At 37.8% G+C, this 25813-nt stretch overlaps 1 protein-coding gene across 1 annotated transcript in view; it reads right to left on the bottom strand.

Annotated features, from left to right (window-relative positions):
- Window positions 1–2175: 2175 nt before the first annotated feature.
- MOXD1 (monooxygenase DBH like 1) overlaps window positions 2176–25813 on the bottom strand; it is a 50175-nt gene continuing 26537 nt past the window's right edge. The window contains exons 5-12 of the mRNA XM_074537801.1: window positions 19465–19644; window positions 17068–17170; window positions 14172–14338; window positions 12568–12759; window positions 9853–9912; window positions 7936–8078; window positions 5332–5500; window positions 2176–2659 (exon numbers count right to left, since the gene is read on the bottom strand). Coding sequence (XP_074393902.1) covers window positions 2495–2659; window positions 5332–5500; window positions 7936–8078; window positions 9853–9912; window positions 12568–12759; window positions 14172–14338; window positions 17068–17170; window positions 19465–19644 — 1179 coding nt within the window. The 3' untranslated portion in view covers window positions 2176–2494. The remainder of the gene's footprint in view (window positions 2660–5331; window positions 5501–7935; window positions 8079–9852; window positions 9913–12567; window positions 12760–14171; window positions 14339–17067; window positions 17171–19464; window positions 19645–25813) is intronic.

The following is a 25813-nucleotide window of genomic DNA, read 5'->3' as shown; positions in this document are numbered from 1 at the left end:
CTTTCTGAGCTGGCTTTGCTTTACATCATCTTGTGCCACACTGGATAGCAAAAACAAACACCCATCTGTTCACGTGTTCCTAGGATGGGTGCCCACAGAAAGGAAATCCCTGTAGATAAGATGCAGTCATCAATCAGAGAAGAGACAGAATGGAAATTAACCCTAGATCTGATTTATATTTTTTGCAAATCAAGTCAACCCAGGATGGATGCCAGTAGTAGCAAATGAGACACAACACTGCATGTAAAAGGGCTCCCCTATCCCACACAAAAGCTCTTTTCTAATTTCATTGCCTGTTATTCTTCCCCTTGCTCCCTGAAGAAAAGCTATTAAAACATGCCCAGATTAGGGATGGGTTTGAGCATAAGAAAGGCCAAGGTCTCTGCTGACTCCTGTTAGAATAGGATGCATCCTAGACTTCATGATATCTTAGTAGATGGAGGATGCCCCTCACTTTTTTTACATTCAGAACAGATCTGTAAAAATAATCAGTCAGAAGACCTTTCTGCCTAAAATTCAGCATGACTACTCTTTTCAACCAGTTCTATTTGGGACTACAAAACAGAAGAACATAGTTCTTCTGGCAGGAAGAAGACACCTACATAGTTACATTTCTTTATTGAAACTTCAGGAGCTTAATCCCAAAAAAAGCATATGCTATTTGGCATACACTATTTCCTTACCTCATCCAGGACCAAAGGGAAGAATGACAGAATATATCACAGTCCAGGTATATTTAGAGCAAAGAGCTGCCCAACAATGATAAAGAATTTTCCCATGTAGGAGTTTTTCCAAGCCAAGTACAGATATACCATCAGGAGGATAAAGCTGGCCTTGTGAACTTTTACCTTCATGGCCCATCTTAAACTCCCTTTATGCATAAGTTCTCTAATGAGATGGTTATAGCTCCTAGAAAATTAATCTACCCTTGATTAAATCTTTCATCTCTACTTGAGACATGGAGCTGCTTCAGTGTCTCTCTCCTGTCACATGCATTGTAATTTTGGCTACATGCAGAGGCTTCTACCAGCTCTGTGATGCTTTCCTTTTTTACTTCTCAAATTCAGAGAAGACAGCTGCCAGATCCTCTCCTCATCTTCCTTCTTATGTGATATTTCTTTGTATAAAACAGCCCGCCCTGCTTAAGAAGAGGAGCTGCACGGAGAGCTGATATCAGTCATTAAGAGTTAATGAAAAAAAATGGGCAGAAAAGCATTTTATCTCAGCTCAGGTGCTTGATCTGCTCTGGACTCACCACACTGCACAGAAGTGTTCAATGTCATAAAATGTGCATAACAAAGCCTGTGTGTAACTAAGCCTACAGAGTTAGTTGTAGAGCAGGTGTTGCAGAGATCAGGGAAGCACTCTCAGCATCCAGACTCGCTCATTTTTACAGCCACACTCCAAAAGTGTTTATAAAATACTGAAAAAATTATAGCTTACTGTAACTGCAGTGGGGCTACAAAAGTGAACAGGTTTTTTTAAATGTTCAATCCTTTTCTACTGCATGGCATAATTTCACTGGGGAGCAATAAATTTTGTCTCTTTCAGGAATACTCCCTACCCAACACTATCTGAGTTGAAAAGTTGCCAATTTCTGAATATACAGAAATTTGTACATATGAGACAGAAAAACAACCTCTTAATCAGCAATTTGGCCTATTGCAATGTTCAGCATGTGCTAACAGTAGCTGTTGGTAGGCTCAGTTCCCTGGGCATGGCAGAGCCTAAATGTGAGATAAATCTTTATTGCTTCTGCTGTCCAGATCAAATCTAGAAAAGGAGTACCTACTTCTCGCCAAAGATTTCATCACTGTGCAAATATCTTAGGACACAAGGAACGCCCTGAACTACCTGGGATCGGGAAAAAGAAATGCCAACCAAGCCAAAAGATTTGTACAGGATTCACGATGAGGAGATTTGGGGTTCTGCCTGTGTTTTTCATCCCTTTAGCACCCTTAGTTCTCGTATCTCAGGAGCTGAGATGGTTTTGCAGTGTGCTGCTCCCAGAAATGTCCAGACAGAATGATTTCTTCCCATAGCTTTATGGCACATGACAGCCAGACATGCCCAAATTTATGTTTGCAAATCCTGTCCATAGAGCAGTGATTTCATTACCTGCAGATAACAACAGTCAAGGCAAAATAATACAACACAGACGAGGCTGATTGTGGTTAACTAAGTTGCTTTTAGTTTATTAATTTTACCCATATACATAGATGACTTTGAACACACCATGTGGAAGAGGCAGGACAAAATATAAGAAAATGGTACAGGAAAATATTTCAATATGCAATGTGTCAGTGTACCTACTGTATTTCATACATATTTTACAATGAAAACCAAAACCCCCACAGTTTCCAGAGGATGTACACATTTTGTTTTGATCCAACAAATTTAGTTCATTAATAAGTAAAAAAATAAATCTACAATAGCAACAGTGCAAACACATCAGAACTTGCATGGCATACAGAACACAGATGAATAAAAATTATTATACAAAGGGCCCAGTGTTTCCTATGGTACTGGCTGTGATGTATACAATACACAACAGGGTAAGGAATAAACCGCAACTTAAACAGGAAGATGAACTGCATATTACTGGCTCTGTCTTGTATGGTCGCTCTATTTCAGGAGGTAAAGCTGTCATGCCTTGGATCTGAAATTAAAATAGCATAAAATTATCAGAGTTTTGTCACATAATAGAAAACTCTTTTTGGTCTCAAGATAATTGGCAGCTTGCCTGATAGTCTATTGATAGTTTTGTACTTGGGCTGTGACTCTCACTGTAGAAACAATCAAGCTCAGTAAAAGTATGAATATACTGCATGCCAAATGATCAGCCATATCCAACATTCTCAGCTTGAGAGCAGCAGTACACACTGGCATCCTCTCCAGTCAAGCAAGGATAGACTTTGGTTGCTTGATTTGAATAACCTTATTTTGCTTTGTGGGGTAGTTTGGCAGGTTTGGTTGCTGTTTTCATCTTTCTGTCAAATAAAAACAAAAGCTGGCAGTGTCAACTCTGCTGTGGGGACATAGGATGATATTTGAATGTGTTCATTTCTAAGTGCAAGGCTCACACTTGCACGTACAAAACAGCTAAAACTGTGTACACAGGTTTTGTTCCACGGAACCACAGAATGGTTGTGGTTGGAAAGGATCTCTGGAGGTCATTGGGTTCCACGTCCCTGCTCAAGCAAGGTCACACACAGCAGTGTCATATTGCTATATACTGAGCATTTTTCATTCTTCCCATAAAACTCAGTGCAATTTTATGGGATTTGACGTAACTACGTTTGCTATAGTTTTGACATGAAATTGGAGACATTTGTGTACACAACTCAGCTTGCTTTTCCTAAATTTACTCCCTACATGTTAAAAAAAATAAGCTCTGCAGAAAGTATGCTCCTGGGCACATTTTTGAAAGTTTGAATGCCCACCTGTACAGCATATGCTTGCTTTGGGGACTTCATCTATGTTACTATTATTCTCTACCCTAGAAAGAAACCCCAACTGAATATTGACTTAATCTTAGCAAACACAACACAAAAGTAAAACTGAAATACAGACCAACTCTATAGAAAAAAGAAGGTATTTTCAACTCAGTTCCTCTGCTTCAATTTTTTTCAGTCTTGTAACAACTGAGGGATTGTTTGGCCATTCAGATCAATCTGTCCCTGATTTTGATGAGGATGGTCATTTAAGTGCAATATCACTAATAAGGGAAGAGAAAGGAAAGAGTTCTAATCTAGCTTTGAAGAATATGCCCATGTCATTTTGAAAAAGGAAACTATGATTAAGGAAGAGCTAAGAACTCCCAGTTCCAGTGAGCTCATTCTTTGAGTTGTAAGTATTGTTCCTTCATCCTGTAAGATAAAGAGCAACAGTATTTTCCAGAAAGTATACCATTAAAAAAAACCTCAGTCTATCCCCACTTGATAAAATTTCTGTGCTTTTCATCATCTTGACCTGTCCTCTGACAAATAATCAGTGAAAGGGTGGCTATGCAATTGCTACTAGCCAGCAGCTGTAAAGGTCAAGAAGTTTTACCAAAACTGGTGAAAAGTCACAGAATTTTCTACAACTGTTTTTTTTCTGTCTACAGCTACTTTCCACAGGAGGTCTACAATGGGACAGAACCTCTTTGATTACTTATAGCACACAGCATTCCTTTGTCGTCCAGTGGGTAGAACAGTCTGACCTATGTTGGAAAAACACAAGAATGCTGTGTAGGAAGGGCAATTTCTTCACCACCTGAAAGGACTGTGTGACACACTATGAGGAAGCATGGGCTATCTTCTAGGGTGAGGAGGACGAGGCAGAAGTCCTTTCATAGGAGTTACTTCATCAGTAGTATCTCACAGCAGCTCTGCTACACTGGACTGAAATCACAATAGGAAATAAGCTGGTACAGTGAGACTACCTCTCATTCTGAACAGAAAATCTCAAAAAAGTGAAAGCGTAGAATTTGGAGTCTGTAAAGGAATTCAAGAGGAATACATATTTTAAAGCATCCCTTTTAGAGATGATATGACATGCACTAGCCATTCTTTTTAAACAAACATCAACATTAAAGATGACAACTTTTTTTAGCAGTATTCTGGTAAAATACCAATAGATATTTAAAATAAATAATAATTTATTGGGGAACTATTTTTTCTCTTACAGGTTTTTTCATCAAGACAATAGGGCAAGTAAAACCATGGAAGATAAAATCTTAAGAAGTTGCACAAAGGGAACAGACTATCCAATTTTATTTTTCTGGCCCAACACTATAGACAATTCTAGGACCACTAAAAAAGCAAGACTTATTGCAAGAGTATTCATACAGCTTTAGGTTGTCTAGATGCCCAAGTTAAGAAGGCAGATTCTTAAGGTTTCATTATGCAGTCAGTAAGCTTCCCCTAGAAGGTGTCTCAGAGAGGAAACCTGATTTAGGGATTTCAAATCATCTGTTGCAAGACCCTGACATAGGTCCCTGACCATGGAGGTAGCCAAGCTAGGACAGCTTCCTGGCATGGTCACTTCACCTGGACACACATGGCTGCTCTCTGATCAGTCCCAGCCTCACTGAAATACTCAATCTTCCTATTACTGATCCCAAGTGCTGATTAAAGCTCCAACTTTTCTATTCGTTTTAAATGCTTCTAGAACTCAGGTGAAAGCACTGGTAAAACATTCTCATCATTTGTTATTGTATGTAAATCAAATATAGCTGCGTAAACATCCTGAAGACATATAATCAGATAGTTATTCACATGCATTGAAACACAGTAAATCAGATTAGTTTCATGCCATCGCTGCCTCCTTTTCAGCACACAGACTTACCGACCATTCCGCATTATCTGTTTTTGAACATCTCACGTTCACAGGTAGTTTAAGCACAAGCTGATTATAGGAGAGACCCTCTGATCTGGACCATTTGAATTTGTTCATTGCATCCATAAAAGACAAGTTTTTATATTGCTTAGGACTCTTGATAATGAAAGGCCAAGTCCTAAAGAAAAACAATTGATTAATTTAAAGAAATAGATAAAAACTATCAAGCTGAAATGAATGAGGAAAACTTTTGGGGAACTTACTCAGAAAAATAAACACACTACAACTGTGTATATTATGCCTAGCTCACTAAGTTCTCTTTTCAACTAAGTTCTCTTCTACTGAAAATGGATGCAGTTTCATTGATTTTGACAACCTTATGAAAGGCTGTCAGCAGGTTAGTACTTGCTACCAGATGCTTTTAGAAATGAAAGACTTCAAGAGTTGTATTGCTCTTCTCTGATCCACAAACTCAATGCACAAGCAATACAAAACAGATCTGCTGTAACTTCTGAAGAAAACAAAAACAAAAGAAAGCCACACCCACTCCTAGGTTTGGCAGGCCACGTTGCCAAGGAACCTTTGCCATTAGAAAGCTGCTTCCAGACAGTTCTGCCAAGCTCAGGTCAGAACTGAGGAGTTGCTCTGCGATGGTGGGCATTAGATAATAACAGGTGTTGTGGACATTCCCTTTGGCATATTCCTGAAAGCTGGCTGCAAGGACACACTTGGCCAGAGGTGGTTTAGAGACCTGCTGCACTGCTCTGGAAGATCTGTCTGGCCAAGTGTGGGAATCCTTCCCATGAACAAATGGGGACAATCTCATTTCTCACCAGCCATATGGAAAGGGAAGGAATGAGATTTCATTTAGTAAAGAACACTAAACAAGTAACATAGGGAAATCTAAAAATAACCAAAAAACCAAAACCCACAACCTTTTCAATTGTTTCTGCTTTCTCCCTGTTTGACTTTACTGAGAAAAACGGAAAAAAACATGGTAGAGGAATCAAACTTTTACAAACACAAAATCAATACAGCTAGAGGAAGAACAGAAGTATCTAAACTTTTATCGAGTAACCTAATTAATACTGTGATTGGAGCATGAGTTATCTTTTCAGAATACTTTAAACAGATCTGTGTTACCTTCTCCTAGGTTGTCTCCCACTTGCTTTGGGGAAACTGCCTATGCCAGAGTTCTGCTCCACAACATCTAGGCATACAGACTGTGATTTTAATCAAGTATTTTGGTACTCAGGCCACTATTATAGCCCAATCACTTTTATCTCTGCTCCTCATGATATAAACTATTGTTGTGTTACCAGAAAGAGGAAAAATGTTTTAAAGGGAGCCACAATGCTTTGATCCTACTCCCAATTTGTATTTGTATGTCAAAAGAGACTTTGGAAGAGTCAGTGAAGCAATTCTAGTGTTAGACTGACACAAGAGAGATGAGGATCAGGTCACATATCCTTAGGCAGACAGAGTTTAATGAAACAAGAATTGTGGATTAGGTCATAAATACTAAAGGCATTAATAATCTCCTCTTCTAATTACTATTCCATTTGTGGCAGACAGTCTGCATACTTACTCTATTCAGAACTTCTTTATTTCCCCAGGCCAAATGTGCATTTTTTTGCTTAAGTACAGTTATCATGAATGAACACTCAAGAGAGCATACATTTGTTAGAGTATTTTCTTTCTAAGCTCAGAAAGACTCTTTTAGATAGGACTAATTTAGAAACTCTGTTCTCCCTACATTAAAAGAGGTTGTAAATGGAAATAGTGTGGAAAATTATGTAGACATTGATTGCACTGTGACTTCCTTCAAACTCTTCTTGAACATAAATTTCAGAACTAAGACCACTAAGCCTGTATGTCAAATTATTTTGCAATAATAGCTTTATATGGTTTGTTAAGATAAACTGTATAAGCAAAGACAACTTTTAAAATTTGTAATGACACACAATTATTCTATCCATTTGATCTTAAAATCTTACTATTACCGTAGTTTAGTGCAACTAAAAATACAAATGTAATTCACCTTTCACCACAAAATGTTCATTCAACTTTTTATTGTTTGATTATTTTTCTGCACTTCATTCATTTGGGAACATTCCAATTTTCTTGACTCTTCTCACTGTTTACAACCTCCTGTGGAGATGCTTTAATTTTAAGCACTATAAGGAACATATTTTTGTCCTCGGAATTTCTGTCATCAAAACTACCCAGGGAAATTCAATAACCAGCTCACAAACTCTTTTTCAAGATTACTTCTCTATATAGGAGACATTGACATGTTTTAATAAATTGATAGATTTAAAACATTGATATATAGCATCTTTACAGATGTATGTGGTAAAAAAAACCAAAACAAAACAATGTAAACAGTATTATTTCCTTAAAAGAAGAAACTGCTTTTCTATCAGAAGAAAAAAAGATGCAAAATAATTTGACAGGAAAAATGGTAGCACAGCATATTGACCAAAAAACGTGGCACAGTGACTATGTTTCTTTTCTTTCTACCAGAAAGAAAGAAAAGTTGTATGAAAATGATCCAAGAATCCCACAGACAGAAAGAGAGGTGCTGCACATATTCATAAAGATTTTACGTACCTGACTGGTCGATAGATTTCCTTAACACCGATGAACTGGAGCTGTTCCATTATATCAGGAATACTTGCACAGCGGGTGAGGTTGATTCTCGGGTAATAGAGCAGGTATGACAGGCACATTTCATTCCTGGTGCTCAGACCACCCTGAAAATGGGATTTTTCGTTAATCAGGGTAGCACTGGAATCCCACAGATTAAACCACTGATTAGCATTCAGATGCTAATGAAAGGTGTATCAGAAGGCCAAATTTGCCAAGTTTATCTCATACATAAGGTTATCAAGTAGCAAGAGACTATTACATAATTAATTACAAAATACTCTGGAAGGTCAAGCAATAGCTTCTAAGTTAAAAGACATCAGAAAGAACACCTGTGAATAAAATAAGGCTCATATTATATTGAAGTGTACTATCTGAGAAGTTCAGGTTTGCTTTCACTCGCCCCCGAGGTACTTAGATTTACCACGTTTCAGAAAAGTGGAACAAATAAGGAAAAAAATCTTGTAGGACAATTAATATGTTTAATAAGAAATATTATTAATAAGAAATATGCTTAATAAGAAATTAATTTAGCTTTGCCTTTTAAAACAGAGGCTGGGATGGAAGATTCATATTCCTTACAACCTATGAACTTTGGTTGTAAGTACATATGCCAGTAAAAAGCAGGAAGGAAAATAATTATTTCTATTAACAGATAATGTTGACTCAAGAAAAAATGAGCATGCATTATAAAATTAGTTATTAGAATAATATTTCTAGCTAACGGAAGAAACAGACTCTTAAGCAATCTTCCATTGAGAACTATGGGGCAAACAACCATCTTAAAATTAATCTTGGTAAACATGGACAAGATTATAAACTGCATGTTTCTATATCCTGGGTGGGAACAGTTCCACAAGTCTCATGGAACCACAGGAATAGGAATGGAGAAAACAAACACATGAGCCAAGAGTTAGTGTGGTCACCATACAGGAAAACAGGACAAAAACTCAAAAGCCTTCATTCTTGCTCTTTTGCTTTTCATTAAATAACTACTGCATGCGCCTACATGCAATCCATTACTCAGGGAGAAGTATCCCTTTTCTCTCTGGATGCCAGGAACAGCTTTTCCCTGCAAAACAGACAGCCCTCAGGTCTCACTTCCCAGAGGTCTGGATCCAGCCACTCCCCAGGAAGCAGCATCAGATCCTGGCACAGGCAGCTGTATCCCTCCCATAGACAAAGTGGGTTTGGCATCACTCTGTGCGTTCCTAGACAACTGGCACAGTCCAGCCCATGTCCGAGTAACCAAATTTACTTCACCTCCAAAACCCAGTGACTGCATTGCAAAGGCCAGTGCCTCTGTTAACCTATCCAGCTGCTTCTGGACTGTGCCAAACCAGAGCTAGACACCCTCAGTAGGGAGGAGTGGGTTCCCAACACCTCTTCCCAACCCAAGGAGACCTTCGTTCTGCCTGGATTCTGTATTAGGCACAAAACTAAATAGTTGGAAAACTTCCTGATCACAGCTTATCTAAAAATCAATGCAAAAGAACTGGCAATTACAACTCCAGGGAAAAATGTGTAACAAGTTCATAAAAATAATTCATTACAGTATGCAGAATTTGCATGTTAATACATGTTGTGAAGAAAGCACTCCTTATACCAGAAAAATTTGACTTCTAAGGATCTTTTATGAGCTGACGTGCTTATTTTTACAAACTATGCATATGAATGCCTTAAGCAAAAGATCAGACTAAGATCACAATAGCTCAGATGACCTTAAAAACTAAGAATTTATGAAAGGAAAGACAATAAATAGTTATGTGCACACAGGAATTAGTAAGTAAATTCACTTTTTTAAAACAGTGTTCTGTGAAAAAGATTTTAGTCCCCAGTTTCATCTGTGTACTTATTTTGATCCACCAAAATATTGCTTACCCATGTCATACGAATTCGGTCCACAGTACTGTAGTGGCATTCTGTGACTAAATTATCCCCCTGAAATACAAAATTTAGGAAGTTCACAGTTCTGAACTTTATCAACACCAGTTTCAGGTAACCACAGATGACAGCAAGCACTTAAGTAATAAATATCAGAGCAGTGGATATGACTTTTTGAAAGAGTGAAGGATTAGGTAATTGCCATATGTTAAGGCCTTGGCGCTTAATATTCATATTATCCAGATCCTCAGGGATTCCCCCATGGATTTAAACAGCGTCTTAATAAGAGTGTTGTCTGGATTTCTTTTAAAATAGCAATGAAGGTACACAGTTACCATCCAATTTTCTGGAAAATTATATAGTAGACAATGTAAACAAATGATACTTGCTGCAAAACTCATCCAGTGCTACTTTACCCAGGCTAATTTACACTGCCAACTTCAATAGAAATATTTGGCAAATGAGGAAAAGAAGGCTTTCCACATCACAAAAACAACTATATCTCTGCCAAGCCTGGGAGTAGAGGAGTGGCAGGCAAAGACTTTACTACATTGACAGATATGTATGGGAAAGGCTGAATACTTACCTTCTCAAGCACATACAATTAACTTTTTGGTGTCTTGACAAACTGATCTACAGTTTGGTAATAGTTTCACTCCCTGTACCTAATCAAGTACAAATTTGAAAATCACCGTGATAATCAAGTGGATGTTTTTTGTATCATTATCTTTGCTTATCAACCATTATACTTCCCTAAAAAAAACCAGATCACCCTTCAAAGGCTGAGAATTTCTCCTTTCCTACAGGCTGTTTCTCTAGATCAAGGCTGGGACAATCTGTACTCCAGACTGCTGGAAGAAGGAGCATCCGCCTCATGTCAGCCAAATGGAGACAGAGGTTTCTGAAGTAGCTTGAGCTGGCACAGTGTCACTGCTTCCAGTGGGAATATTCTGTTCCTATCAATGAGGTCTCTGGCTCTTGTATCTTACAGACTGGATAACATTCACTAAAATTGTTCCTTCTCTTAGACTAGATCTGCTGCTTCCAAATGGAGAAGAGAGTGCTACTATGTGAGGAAAAAAAATAACATGGACTCCACAAACTGAAAGAAGGTTACACTCTTGGGAGAGCTTATAGAAAGAGAGAATAACAAGAATTTACGTGAAAAATCATACTATTAGTTAATTGATGAAATTGTTCTCTGAGTTACACCAGATGATGTAGGTAAAGTTGCACTGGTAGTTTTGCATAAGATGAAAATGAAGGGCATAAAAAATGGTTCTCTTCAGAGAAAGAATTCCATCTTCTACTTGAGCTGGGTTTTTTTGTCGTTTTGCTGTTACTATCAAATGCTCTTTATAGTTTTTCTGTTGTCTATTCCCTTATGTTCTTGAATTTTAAGAGGCCTTCTGATATAATTGCATGAATTTTCCTAAAAATGTTACAGGCTTTCTCTGCAAACCTGTCATCTTCTGCCAGCCCTCTTCCTAAACCCTTCAACCTTCTTTCCTGAAGGAGGTACTTTGTCTTTGAAGCCCCTAAACTACGAGCAATTTGACTTCAAAGAGTAAATTCTGCACTTGAACATCCAGGTTTTGCTGTAGAAATTAAACTATAAAGTTAGCATTTTACCTTCTTGTCTTTAAAGTACAAATATCAAAGCCTCACAGTGTGGGAGAAGAGACATAAGAGAGAAAGGGGCTTAAAGAGAAGCCCCTGAAGTTTAAACCATGGGGCTCCTGATCATACTTGAAGTTCAGTCATTTCAATGTTCTTTTCAGACCCATCTCCCTTAATGATTCCAATTGTAAATAAATTCAATTTTTTGACGCTTTGCAACTGACAATTTAAAAACATGCTTTTTCTCATGCACCAGGACAAGCTACTCTCCTGGCCAGATCTGGAGCACCAAGGAGATCTTTGCAGCACTAAAATTTCTGTCATCATGCCAAAACTTAATTATGGATACTAGGTGGAACAAAAGAAGAGTGAATAATTTTTAAATGAGTGACACACTAAAAATGCAGACTCCTTTCATGCAATACCTATGGCATAGTTACTGGTTTATAATATAACTGTAGTTGGAATATTTCTACAAGTTCTATTGCATTATTTTCAGGAATACAGTAGATAGATTTGTATGATTTCTTCTTTCAAAGGGTTTTGTTTACTAGTGAAACATCAGGTGGAACATGGGCATGAAGTTTTGCTCCCAACAAGAAAAAGTGTGAAACAAACAGAAGACTTGGCTGATTTTTAAACATGTTTGTAAGGCTGGATACTTGCTGTGTGCAAATACTGAAGATATGCTACTTGGTCCCACAGCTCTGTAAAGCCATACGGAGGCATTTCCATTATTCATCTTTCTGGATGAGTGAAGATGGTACAGCCCAAAACAAGGGATTTTCTAATCTGCTTTGTTCAAACATTTGTGATAGTAAAGTTCAATTATTATGGATATCAAACATATCCAAGGAATAGCTTGATTTGGTGAACCAAGCCAGTTCTGTGGCGACTCATGTGGACACTCCTGAGACACTGAAACTTTAATGCATGAGTGACTCTGCGATAAGTGGAAAACGTAACAGAACATCCAAGAATTCTATGATGCTAGGCTAAGAAATTGTGTGGCAAATTTAATTCTAAAGGTGAGAAAATTATAGGCACATGATCTCTTAAACACTTTCAGGAAAAGAACTAAGAGTGTCATACTGGCAAGATGGTTCTTTCTTCATTCAGGTACTGAAACTCCTGGAAGTTGAAGTCAAACTCGTCGTCATAAGCAAGCAGCTTCTGCTCCTCGCCATTGTGGAAGTGGCGCATCCTGATAGCTCTGCCAGCAAGGTGAGCATGGAGAAGCACTGCAAACACTTGAATCCCAGCAGGTCTCTCAGCACCCAGAGCCTGGCCAAGAGAAACCAACATCATCACTGTTCCCAAATGAAAAGTAATGTAATGCAACTCCATCTACAAACAGTGAAAATACATTGATTAATGCATTTTGAATTCACTCAGTTTACTGAAAAATGCAGTCTGAAGCAAAGCCAAGACATTAAGTGAAATTCGGGGTTTATGTACAAAAAAGACTAGGGTTTTTTCTGTGATTATTTTTTATAACCAAAACATGTTTTTACTCCTAACACACCCATTTGTTAAAATGAAAATCAACTGGACTGCAAATAATTCTCAATAGTTTTAAGACTTTCAAAGGAATAGTACTAAAACCTGCACATTATTTTGGTGCTAAGGGCCAACACTAATGAATGTGGATGTTTATTGTGAAAATGAATTTCTCTGCAGTCATGAATGACGCCAAGAGACGCACTTCAAATTGAGAGGCTGTAGTTGTAACATCCTCTACTTTCCATCTTTAAGTGAACTGGTAGGGAAATAGCATAAGTTTAAATCTAAAAGTTTTTTTCCAGGTCAAAAATATTTGCAAATTAACTTTTCCAAATTGACACAAATCTGGCATCACTCCCATTCTGGCTGACATCTACTGATCTAAACTTTATGTTGAGTATGCTCAGCTATAATTATTTTTCAGAGCTCAAGGTAGAAATAATCTGTCATCACAATACCTTTCAAGAACAGCCCTAGGGTCAGAAGCCTCATGATAATGGATAACTCAAGAGTTATAAGGCTGAAAATGCCAGGAAAGTACACAACATTTAACACCACCAAAAACAAAACTAAATTTTGTATCTAATTTAGCCTTCATTGTAAACCATGTTATTAATTCAACCTTTCCCTATGGAAGACAAAGTATATGAGAATCTCCCATTATACAGTCACCATAGATTTTAGACAGTGCTTCCATTGCCTGCAGAGATATTTAAGTTATCTTAATGAAACCAAGAACTTAATAAATGCAAAACCTGTTTAGGTCTTCAGTTTCTGTGGCTGGTGTAAGAACACCTTTCAGGCTTTCATTTCATCATTAGAAGCCTTTTGCACATGCCCACATCTGAATTAGTCTAAACTTTTTTTCTGAGCTAGCTATATCCAGAAAGCTATTAATACCAAAGTTATTAATAGCTTTGCCACGGAAAGCAGTGTATGCTTACATATTGAACACAAAATAAAAACATTGCAACCCCTGTGTCATTCATTATTACTCAAATAAATAAAGCAGCCTGAGTAGTGAGCATGCCAAGTATCCATTCAAAAAGACAACATTTTGGAGGACAACATGTACCACCAGATGCCTTTGCTCATGTCTTTTAACTGTAACTATCAAATTTTGCAAGAAGTTCAAGTGACTCTTCCAATTATTTCCATGAATGAAAACCAGTGGATTCAGGCAAGGGACATACCTCTTCCAGACATTCCAGTGTGCAGTGACCCTCTGACACAAATTCAGGCATGCCTGGTGGGATATTGTGGAAAAGGCTGACCCAAAGACCAGCTTCAATAACTCCAGCATCGTATTTCCTTAAAACTGGAGTATAAATTAGCCTCAAACCAGAGTTATCTATCAAGCCTGCAACAAAAAAACACACTTAGCCATGGCTAAAAATCAGGTTTTCAAAGGAGAACAAAACCCAAACCATATTGTTTCATGTTTTTCATGCTATATCATAAGTTTTCTACATGAAAATCAATAAATCAATCTCAATATTATGGAAATGAGTGAAACCATATGCAGAAAGTGGTTTTTTCTCTTCAAAATTTTCAAGCCACATGTTGTCTTCTAGTTGAGAATTTTATCTATTTCTTCATCTTGGGTCCTACCATTAATTATATTTTTCCCTTTGCTTTGGATTGCCTGTTACATTACAGACTACCCGAGATGAAAAATACATCCCTTTTACAATCTCTCCAATTAAGAGAGCATCAATTAAACATGAAAATTGCCTTACTAAATCCCAGACTTGCAGACAATACCCCCACTTTGAGTGAAGTAGACAAGAGAATTACAGAGTATGTTAATGTTGCTCTGACTCAAGAACTTATCTTGACTTCAGAAATTGGTTTAAAGAACCAAAGCCTGCTGTTTGGAGGCTGTGTTTTTAAGAGTCAAAATAATACAAATCTACTTTGTTCACCCACATATGTTTAGCCATATGTGTTTGTTTGTGCATCCAATAATAATTTATGTTGCCTTATTCATCTAAATGCTTAGAATACTTGTCTTCTTTTAGTAATTTTTATTTGTAAAGATATACACAAAAAATTATTAATCTGTTTGTGCACAGGAACTAAATTCTGTTAGCTCATCTATTAATCTCTTTGTATTTTTGAATAATAACTGACACAATTTCAATTTTGGAAATGAAAAATGCAAAAAACATATTGAATATCTCAGAGAAGGTAAGATGCTTCCTAATGACCTATATTAGTCTTCTGAAAAACAAAGCAGACATAGCAGTGCCTGAAGCCAAATTTTACATCAATATGATATCAGCAGTCTATTTTAAGATAAGCAAATGGCAAAGGTACAGAGCAGGGATTGTTACACAGTCACTAAAATACCTAAGATGGAGTAGTGCATATAAATATTAAGGAAAAAAGGATATGTACTGTGCATAGCCAATTAAGAATGGTAATCAGCCTTGAGACCTTCTGCAACATACAAATCACATTTAAGGTGATACATTGTGTCCCACAACATCCCAACTTTAGCATTTGGGAACCCCTACTCACTCCCTTCCTGGAGAAATTTGCATCACCTCATCAACTTGACTTTTTCCTTTTGGTATTTCTGCTTCAGAAATTGTTAGACATTGTTAATGTCTAAATGTCAGACACTCAGCTGTATGGCAAAACTCTGGTATGTCACAGTTTCTGATAAACAATCTCAAAAGAGGCCACCTTTCAAATGAGAAGTGAATGTTAAGGACTACTAAACCAGAAACAGTGAAACTCATCCATATTAAACTAGAAAATGTTTCAGCTCCTCCTAACTGGGAGCCAAAAGCCACTACTAATCTGAGTCACTTAGGAAAACATTACCCCAGGTCACAAAGTGAGGCAAACAGTGCAGCCTTTCACCAAACTGGGAAAATGCAGGTGCCAAAACACACAAAGGAAGGTGACCCAGTGGCACGTTTGCTGCTGTGTCAGGAGAACTCATTTGTCCCCACGTGAAGCAGATGGAGCACCCAGGTCTGCTCTCTTGCGCTCCTGGCACAATCTTACACAGTGTATTTTGCCAGGAAGGAGGAAAACTATCACCTGGATTACAAACACTCTGCTCTGCCTACACTGTCTGAATTTTCCCAGGTCTTTTGGGACTGTCCCGGCAAGGCACAATTGTTCCCTTTGCTTAAAAGGAAACAAAACATTATCAGTTTCCCAGTTTTTTGTATGTTATGTGCCACTTCAGCTAAACCAACACTATCACGAACAGTCAATTAAAACAAAATGATGGATTTAGGGACACAACCAAATCAAAGGGACAAACCAAAGGGACACAGTTTTTCAGCATGTGATTTCTTGGGTTTTCATGCAACATTTGATGAAAAAGCATACAATATCAAGGATGCAAATTAAGTTTATTGTATCCCATGTCCTGAAAGCACAGAGTCTGTCATTAAATTAAAAAAAAAAAAATTTAAAAGATGAAGATGGGAAATGACAGTAAGGCAGAGTGTCATAGCCCACACAGCAGATTTTATTTTAATTTTATTTTAATTAAAATTTTATTTTAATTTTATTTTATTCACGAGAGTGTAAAGAAAGGCCAGTATACTATCCTGCATTGGATTTTACTCAGTTCATATGTAGCATCCACCACAATATTCTCGGGTACAGTAAGTTAATAAACTTCTGTTTCAGAACAAAAAAGTATCTTTCCCAGAGGCATCTTCAAAGCTCCCCTGATTTTCCTGGGATTTTTTGTTTCTCCCTTTTACTTCTTCTAAATACAAATTAAATTCAGGAAGAACAATTTTAAAACACTATTACTAATTAAAAGCTTATATTTTAAGATAAGCTGTTTTTTGCTGGTGAATGGTCAAGACACTTGAGTCTACACTTCTGCTTCAGAAACTGTCCACTGTTCAGATAGATGTATATCTAAAAAAATGCAGCAGAAAAAAAAAATTCAAGGGCAGTGAGAAAAACACTGTAAACCAGGAGCTATTGATCAGGAGCGAAAATAACCCTCAGTTTTTTATTTGCTCTGTTTGCCATGCAGTGCAGGGATGAGCACTTGTGTGTAGTACATTTTCCAGTCTGGCATGCTTTAAAGCCTGTGGGGCTACAAACCTTCTGTCTCTGATGGATTGTCATAATGCACCTCCATAAGGACAAACAGAGGGTCAGCTGCTGTGCCGATGGATAAGCCAACATGAGGAGGGTAGGTGAAGCCCTGGAAACCAATACACATGGAAATCAATACAGAGTTAAGGTATTTTTTGCCATGGTTAAGAGTTAATTTCTCTTTTTAAGTACATTGACTCCTTCTTCCAATGATATCATCATATTAATGATAAAATTTACAAATATCACTTCTTTTACAGCTTTCTGAATATGGCATTGTGATAAAATATACCTATTTTGTAGTTAATAAACTTAATAACTATGTCAATATAAAATAGTAGATCTAATGCTTCCCAGAGGACAAGGCTCTGGGCAAACTAGTCTAATTTCACCTCTGACCCTGCTTTGAGTAGGAGGCTGGATTAGAGACTTCCTGAGGTCCTTTCCAACCTGCATTAGCCTGTGATCTTATGATTATTTATTCTGTATTTATTGTTTGAGCAGAAAAGGAAAATTCCATTTTAAACTTACAAACATTGCATCATCAAGCACTTAGTCTGACAATAAAACCCTTATGAAGAAGTGAATCAACATTTCAAATGTTCCCAGCTTCTGAAAGCAGTAATTTCCAGGGAATACTGAGGTTGTATGTATGAACTTGTTTTTTGTGCACAAACAACTGTATTCTAAGTAAAATTATTTGAACAATAAAGGTGATTTTTATGGCTATGTTTCCACTAGCAAGCCAATAAAGAAGTAGCTCTGCATGGTGTAACAGCTTGTGCTGGACCCACTGCCCCCAAACGATGCTCCTCTGGACAAGTTCTGGTCAGGTTCCATTTATTGCTAAAGGTGCTGGGTTCACCCCTGCACATTTATTTTAACTTCATCCCAGAGAGGCCTGTGCAAATTCTCAAACCACTCATGATGATAAACAAAGCTTTGTAAGTGGGGATAACTGGGAGATTTACTTCAAAAGCTCACTCCTGATTGAACCCAAAATACCAGTATCTCCTAAGTGAACTAATTTACCAAATTCACTTTAATTGGAATTAATCTGCACCACTTTATAGTTTATAGCTATAGCTAATGTTTTAATACGCAATTTGACATTCTAACTTTCTGAAATGTGCAATTTGAAATTCCAACTTTCTGATGCTTGATGGACATTAATGGATTAATTGCAGTTTATAGTAAAAATTTTTATCACCTTCATTCTACATAGGGGTAAGCTAAATCTAAAGTTAGTGAAATGGGTACTTGGGCAAACCTGAATGTAACCCAGATCTGTCAGATTCCTCTCTACAGATTCAACAACAGCATCATCCTTGCAAAAACCTCCACAGGGCTTGTCAAATGATAACTTATTTATATGAGTTTTTAATTTCACTTAGATTAAGACAGTTAAAAGTACAAATACTAGGTCAGAGCATAGCTGATGGCAAAAATGCACAAAGCATACACCAGGGATAATGCTCCTAGTGGATTAAACTTCTTTTTATGGGTCCATGTAACAACTCTTCCTTGCTCACACTGCAGCACTTGCAGATGGTTTTGGACTGCGGGCTGGCCAACGAAGGTTCCAGAAAGTTTCATCACCCCAGTCCCTCTCTCTGCCCAAATCATCATTTGGGCACACAGTGAATCAAGGGTGTAAAGAGTTGGGATGCTTTTGGTAGTCATGTTGTGTTATGTCAGCTGAAAGCACTAACTTCAATGCAGCCTAAATTAACATGAAATTAGCTGCAAACACAGCCTGGGGTGAGAATGGCATCACAGCCTCTGTTTTCTGTAGATATGCCCCACTGCCATATGTAAAGTGGTCCTTATGCTGGCCCTGCACTGACACAGGACCTCTCCTACACTGAAATGTTTCTTTGGACAGGTAAGAAACTTCAGAACAATATGCCTGAATGGGGCAACACTGAAACCAGGTCCTGGTGAGACACAAAATTAATTAAATTAATGTATAACTTCATTTGGAGAGTTGTGCCTGTGTGTCTTTTATGAAGCCACCTACAGACACTGCTTTTCTTTCTGTCATTATCCACAGGTAGCAGATACTGGTCATTGCTGGAGGCACTGTATTTCCATGTCAGATGGGACAAGCTGATACAGCAAGAGATTTCCATGCTCCAAAGCTATCTTCCTCCCCTAAGGCATCAACTCCCTCTCCACTATTTTCATTACTTTTGGGTTGTCACTCAGGATGACCACTGCACTGCATACTTGAAAGGCCAAGAGGAGGTTGAGGACTTACTGCTGAGGCATTTAGGGACTGTGATCCTATGCCATTAAGAACAGACAGATTAAGTAATCACTAATATACTAGGAAGACATTTCCTGATACACACCCTCAAAAAGCCCCACTGATGAACCATGCTAGACAGACATTCATCCTACCTCTCCTCCAATGGCCCAGGCAAAAATTACTGTCTCACATGTAAGAAAAGAGTCTGGCATGTTGGGGTGGTAACACTCATGCCCATAGTCCAGAACACTGTCATTCAAATTGCTGCTGCACTGGTACAGGAGGATGTGGTGCACCAGGTTCTCGTGGCCTTTCTGGATCAATGGCTTAACCTGTCAATGGCAAAATTAAAAGAAGAAAAAAAAAGAAATCATATCTCCATGTGACTATTTCAATGCAGGTATGAAGACAGGACTAAAAATTCTATGGTACTTTCATTTTGAAAGAGAAGACTCAATGTTAGATTGTACTTAGCTTGAGATGTAAGCCCAGCACTCTACAAACTCAAGGAGTGAAGTTTCCAAAATTTTCATTTTGCCCAAGAGCATCAATGCGGGTCAGGAAAAACATTCAGCATCTGGACAAAACCTCTGTTACAATCTTACCTGTTCTCTCTTCTCCCATCCTAGTCTTGCACTGTCACTTTTTTCTCCCTGCCCAGTCTTGTTTAGCCACATTCCAGCAGGAGGGGGGATATAAACCAGTTGAAAATGTGTTCTGCTGAACCAGCTTGGTGTCTGAACTACTCAGAGGTTTTCATCCCTGTTTCTGCCTCTTTTGTACTATTTCAAATTACAGCTGCCCATAAATTCTGTATATCAAGGGTGAGCCTAGAGGTATACCCCACATTCCTCAGCAGCTCAAAATGGACTTTGAAATTTTTTTGACATTTACAAGAAATTAGAATTATTTTTTTTGAATCCTCTCAGTTGTAAAGACTTTATTAACATGAAGTCATTCTTGAGAGGTTGGGTGCTCCAGCCTGTTTATGGCAGGGATGAGCTGGAGGGCTCTCAGGGGTGCTCCAGTGCCCCCAGTATAATTACACCACAGAATTTCTGCATAGGCTAAAATTATTTAATTTCCATGTAAGTGTTCACTCCCTGTTTGGATGGGTGGTGTTAAATCATCTCTGTCAGAGATGATGTCCCTGGGGCAAAGATGAATACTTCTGAAAATAATTATTTTGCATTTCAGAATGACCATATTCCACAAAATATCAGCATATAAAGAACAGTATTAAAATGAAAGTGAGTTTTTCCCTTGCTTTTCCTTTCAAAGATTTCATCCCATTCTATCATATCTACCTTCAAATTCAATAAGATAAAGATTAATATTTTCACAAGGAAAGTAAAGCTTTGACAATGCAACTCTTAAGATGCAGGGTGCCATGCAGTATTGCATTTCAGTATTAGGAAAGAGAAGGTTACTTAAAACAGGAAAAGAATATATATGCATCCTAAATTTGCATCCATTTCATTTTGCAGGCACATCCATGCGCTACTGGAGGACAGGAACAGGGTAAGCAGGAGCAGTTTATTACATTATTAAAATATTGTCAACACGATTTCTCTCTCTGCATTTTGTTCAAACCACCATTAATTACAAAAGAGGAAGGGCAGGAGCAAGCAGCCAGAGCCTGTGTGCCACCCTTGCTGACATGAATCTGCAAAATTCATTGGAGTTGGGCTCTTGGAGAGGTCAGATGCTGCTGAGCACCTGCATGTCCACCCAAGAAGAGCACAACCCCCTTCACTGCACTTAGAAATCAGTGGAAGGATGTCAATTGATTCAGATGCACCAAAGTTTTGTTCTGGAGGGAAGCTGAAATACTCCATAAGGGATCATCTGTAGTGTTCTCAGTAATCCCTGCTCAGTTAGCATTACCACCCTTGTGAATTACTGCACTGTGGAAGGTATTTTTGAAGAAGATGAGTCAATTTTTCCATGAAATAAGAATGTATTCCCCAATATATCAGACTGAATGACAAAGATTCAGAAATCCATTCCAGCTTGATGTTGCTTCTTCCTTCTTTCCATCACACACCTGCATATTTATCCAAGTACTGCAGACCCAAACACAGTCATGACATGGCAGCTAATACATTAAATACCAGAAGGTATCTCTAGATTTTTGAAGTTCTGCATACTGTATATGTTATTCAAGAAATGGTTGTGGGAATATTATCCCTCTATCTACCAAGAAAAAAAAGGGAACTTTTGTCCCAACATGTGATAGCTCTGCCTGCTGCTACAAGATCCCAGCACCTGCTGTGCTTACAATCACTACTTCAAAACCAGCTTCCCCTCAAAACAATGGGACATCACCAAAATTAGAAACTCACATCCTGTCATTGGTTTTTAGTGTCAGTTACCTAAACAATTACAGCACTTCAAAAAGCAGCTTTGTTCAGCTTTCTGTAGTGAAGAAAAGAAAATAAAAAACTAGAACAAATCCTTACACATCTTTCCAATGCATCTTGTAGGAAAACTTACATTCTTCAGATGCAGAAATAAATAATGAAGACCAGCAGTGAAGGTATGCTTTTCACATATTTTTACTACAATCTGGTTAAAGAGAAATTTCTTTTTCCCCTTTTAAATAGCATATAAATAAGAAAGAAATAAATTATTAGAGAGGTCAAAATTCTATTTTAAAAAATTTTAGGAAAATTTCAGTAATCCCTCATTGTTCCAAAATGCATGGAAGTATTTTAATGGGCTCCTCCTTAAGGCTCACAGCATTACTGCTAAATGAAACAAGAGAAGGTAGAGGGCCAGAGCCCTTAGACACTTCTCTGATCTGAAAAATAACTAACTGTATTTACATACTAGGATAACTTCAGCAGAAAAGAAAATTAAAAAATACCATTCCATATTCTACTGTAGTGTTTAACTGGAGCAGGGGTTTAAATATGCCATTCTACATCCCAGCTGAGTTTTGCCCTATTTACTCAGCTATTGGTCATTTTAGCTTATAGAATAGATTAGTTATTTAGGTTGCCTCATACTTCCTCTCTGACTTTCCACAAAGTACATCTGTACAGATTACTTTGTTCCAAGCCAAAAAGAAATTTCTAAACCTCTTTTTTTTCTCAAATAAATAAAATATTGTTTTCTGGCCAGCCTTACAAGTAATGACGAACAACAACTGAGTTTCTCAAACAAGGGGCCAAATTCAGGAAATCATTAATGCATTCAGAAGTGCACATAAGTAGTCCTAGATGTAAAATTAGTTGCTAAAGTAGGTACCTATAATTAAGTCTCGAGATCAAAGTGGCTTGTTTACCAGAGTACTCATAGCCTCAATGAATGATAACACGATTTTCAGAGCTCTACTTCTCCTGGTCTCTAGTCACAATGATAGAGGACCAGCCCTGAAGAGTCACCAGGACTGTTTTGTAAATTTGTGCGACTTTCAGAATACTTCTGGAAAGAAAATTATTCAAAGTGGCACACTAGGGCCACTTCAGGAGTGAAATACACACACAAAAATTGATAAAAACAGGCATGGTACATAATATTCAGTAAACTCTGTAGATGTAAGTCAACAGCTAATTTTTATTTGGACACATCAATATTATACACAGCCTTGTTTGCTCTCTTACTACAAGGGGACTCTAAAATGACACTTGGAGCCCAGCAACAAGATAAGCAATAATTGAGTAATTTAGATGGGATGTAGTGAAAATGGAAATCCACCTTTCATTTTCATTAATTATGAAGAAACCTGTGACTTTGAAATGTATTTCCTTCCTCTGTCCTTGCCAATTCCTACCAATCTCTTGCTAGCCAAAGAAGTAAAGAAAGAAACTGAAAGGTGACTAAAAATGGAATATACATACTAAAATGGAATATGCATATAACTACCTATCTTCCCCATTTTACCTCATTCTTTGAGGACCATCTGTGGAGTTTTCACTGTTGCTGACACGCAGGGAAGACCCAGCTGTCAGGGTTCATCTCTTTGCCGTGTTGTGAATAAGCCTGCAGAGATGCTGCACCACTGGGCACCTCAGTGACTTCTTCCCCTGCAGGCAAACTGCATTTTCTGCTTGACATTTCCTAACTGCCAGAGGCATGGAGAACAAAAGCCCTATATCCACTCTACATCAAATTGCCCAAAGCGTTTGGGATTGCAAAAATGTAAGTGCATGCAACAAGGCACAGCCTCTCCTGTTTTTCATGAAACCTGCAGAAAGAAGATCCTGATTTATTATTCATGATCGTTTGCTTTTTGCTTCTTTTTCTCCACCCTTCTTGAAAGCTTGGCCAAAAAGTCTTTCAAACTGAGCAACTGACATACATGAACCACACTGCCACTAACAGAGGTAAAAAATAATAGATGCACTATAAACCACCAGTACTTCACATCAGGGCTGCCAAGGAAGGAGGTATTTAAAATATATCACATTCAAATGTAAGTGAAGGTACTGTCTTCTGCAACCAAAAGTATGGGTTATGGTCATAGTGATTGGTTTGTACTCATCAGGCAGGCTGAGAGGTTTTAGAGAGCTCCCTTCATGGTCCTGAATCTCTTAGGACTTGTGAAAATGCTGACTTTCAAAAAATACAAAATAAAAAATAAATCTAGTTTTTCTACTGTTAAGCCAGATGATATGTATGCTGTTCACCTCTCATTTCAACAGGCTGACATCACATGAATGAAGAAAATGTTTATATCTTCTCATCCTCAATTTTTCTTCCTCTCTTCTTTGTTTCCTATTATCACTTTATCTAATGCACAGTCTGAACATTGTCATATGTTTAGGGGGTTTTTTCCTTAGAAAAGAAGCCAAAATTTTAATATAACAGTGCTTTGCATCTCAAGCTGATGATAAGCAGGGTCAAGATACTAATGTGTGAAGAATTAAACAGGAGGAAAATGCAAACAGTTCAAGTGGTCCAAGAAGTTAAATTTCCTACAAGTTAGAAACATCTCCAGAAATCTGAAAGTCTTTCTTGCTTATTCCTGTTTTCCTACCTTTTTATTTGCTCTGATTTCTTTGATGGTAATAAACATGATTTGTCTTTATGCCTGCTTGTGCAAATGATGAAAGCTATTCAAATATATCCATAGTCTCACCTTAGTGTCCCTATTTAGAAAATACAGCCCACCAAATGTCAGAAAACAAAAACCTGACTTTATTTTTATATATGGAAATAGCAGCAGGTTTCTGATCTGCTTGCAGCAACGTTACTACACTAAAATGTCAGAGAAATTAATGATTTTTTTTTTCTGGCTCAAACAGGTAATTCCAAATCAATCTTACATTTTAAAGACATGATGGTATGATATATTGCCATGTAAATGATTCTGAATAAGGCCTTACACAACACCTCATGTAGGTAGACAGTGGTGACACAGGGAAGAAAATGTAATTCTTTGGTCTCAACATGGAGAGTAAAAATTTGATTTTTATGCTAGCACTGCTACATCTAGGAGAATTTCCAGTCTGTGGTTGTTTAATTCATTTATATGAACTTGCCATGTCTCTGATTAACTCAGAGCAAAAGGTGATGGCTGTGAAACTGAGTACTGGCTGAGTTCACTTGAAAATTTTCGCTAAAGACCAAGTCATAGGGTCTCTGCTTCCTGTACTGTACTCCTCATCAGGAAGAACTATTACATGCTTACTGATTACTTTGGTCTTTGTACTTTTGAAAATGTGTACTAAGCATATATATTAAAAATTATCTGACTTGGAAAAATTTTTCAAAGAGCGACATGATTTCTTCTTGTTAGAATTCATCAAGATTTTTTCTCAGTTTTTAAAAGTGTAATTGTGAAATTATCAAATATATATCCAAACATCACCCTTAGGGTTTTAGATTTTCTTCAGCAGAGCACATACTTAAAATATTTGGCTTTATAAAGTTAGGTCTTTTTCAGAAAAAAAAAAAAATATGTATTCCAGAAAAAACCTGTCAGTAATATGGCTTTATTTTCCTATAAATATTCTGAAAGAAAACCACCAGACGTTTGCTGCCTAACACTGGCTCTCGCACAAAACCCAGAGGTGTGCTGAGCTAGAACAAGAGCTGGAAACATGCCTCTGGGCTGGGGTAGATGTTGAAGTCCCTGACTGCAGGGTGGAGCAGGATTTTAGCACCAACAACTGAACAGCTATCTCACGTTAGCAGGAGAGCCTGCCTACACCAGAGCCACATCTGGGACACAATTATGGTGCAGACTTTCAGCACAGAGTTAAGGCGTTCTGGGGTCAGGCAGGGACCACCCTCCCCATGCCTCCACCCTACGCCATCTGTCAGAAAGCATTAAATTAATGCCACAGAATAGTTAGAGCTGAAAGAGACACTTCCAGTGCTCAGCTGGCTGCAGTCTAGCGTGGACTAGCTGCTGTAATCTTTCCTGAGATCATTTGCACATAACACAGCTAAGTGCTCATTTCTGTTTTCCTCACTGTACGATCCAGACCCTAAATTCAGTCATCACCTCTAAAAAATCCCTTTAAATCATTCTCTGTTCCAAGGACTTCT

This window comes from Zonotrichia albicollis, chromosome 3 (genome assembly GCF_047830755.1).
Source record: "Zonotrichia albicollis isolate bZonAlb1 chromosome 3, bZonAlb1.hap1, whole genome shotgun sequence".
NCBI classification, from domain to species: Eukaryota; Metazoa; Chordata; class Aves; order Passeriformes; family Passerellidae; genus Zonotrichia; species Zonotrichia albicollis.
Note: the sequence above shows the minus strand (reverse complement) of the source record. Positions and strands in the feature narration are given on the sequence as shown.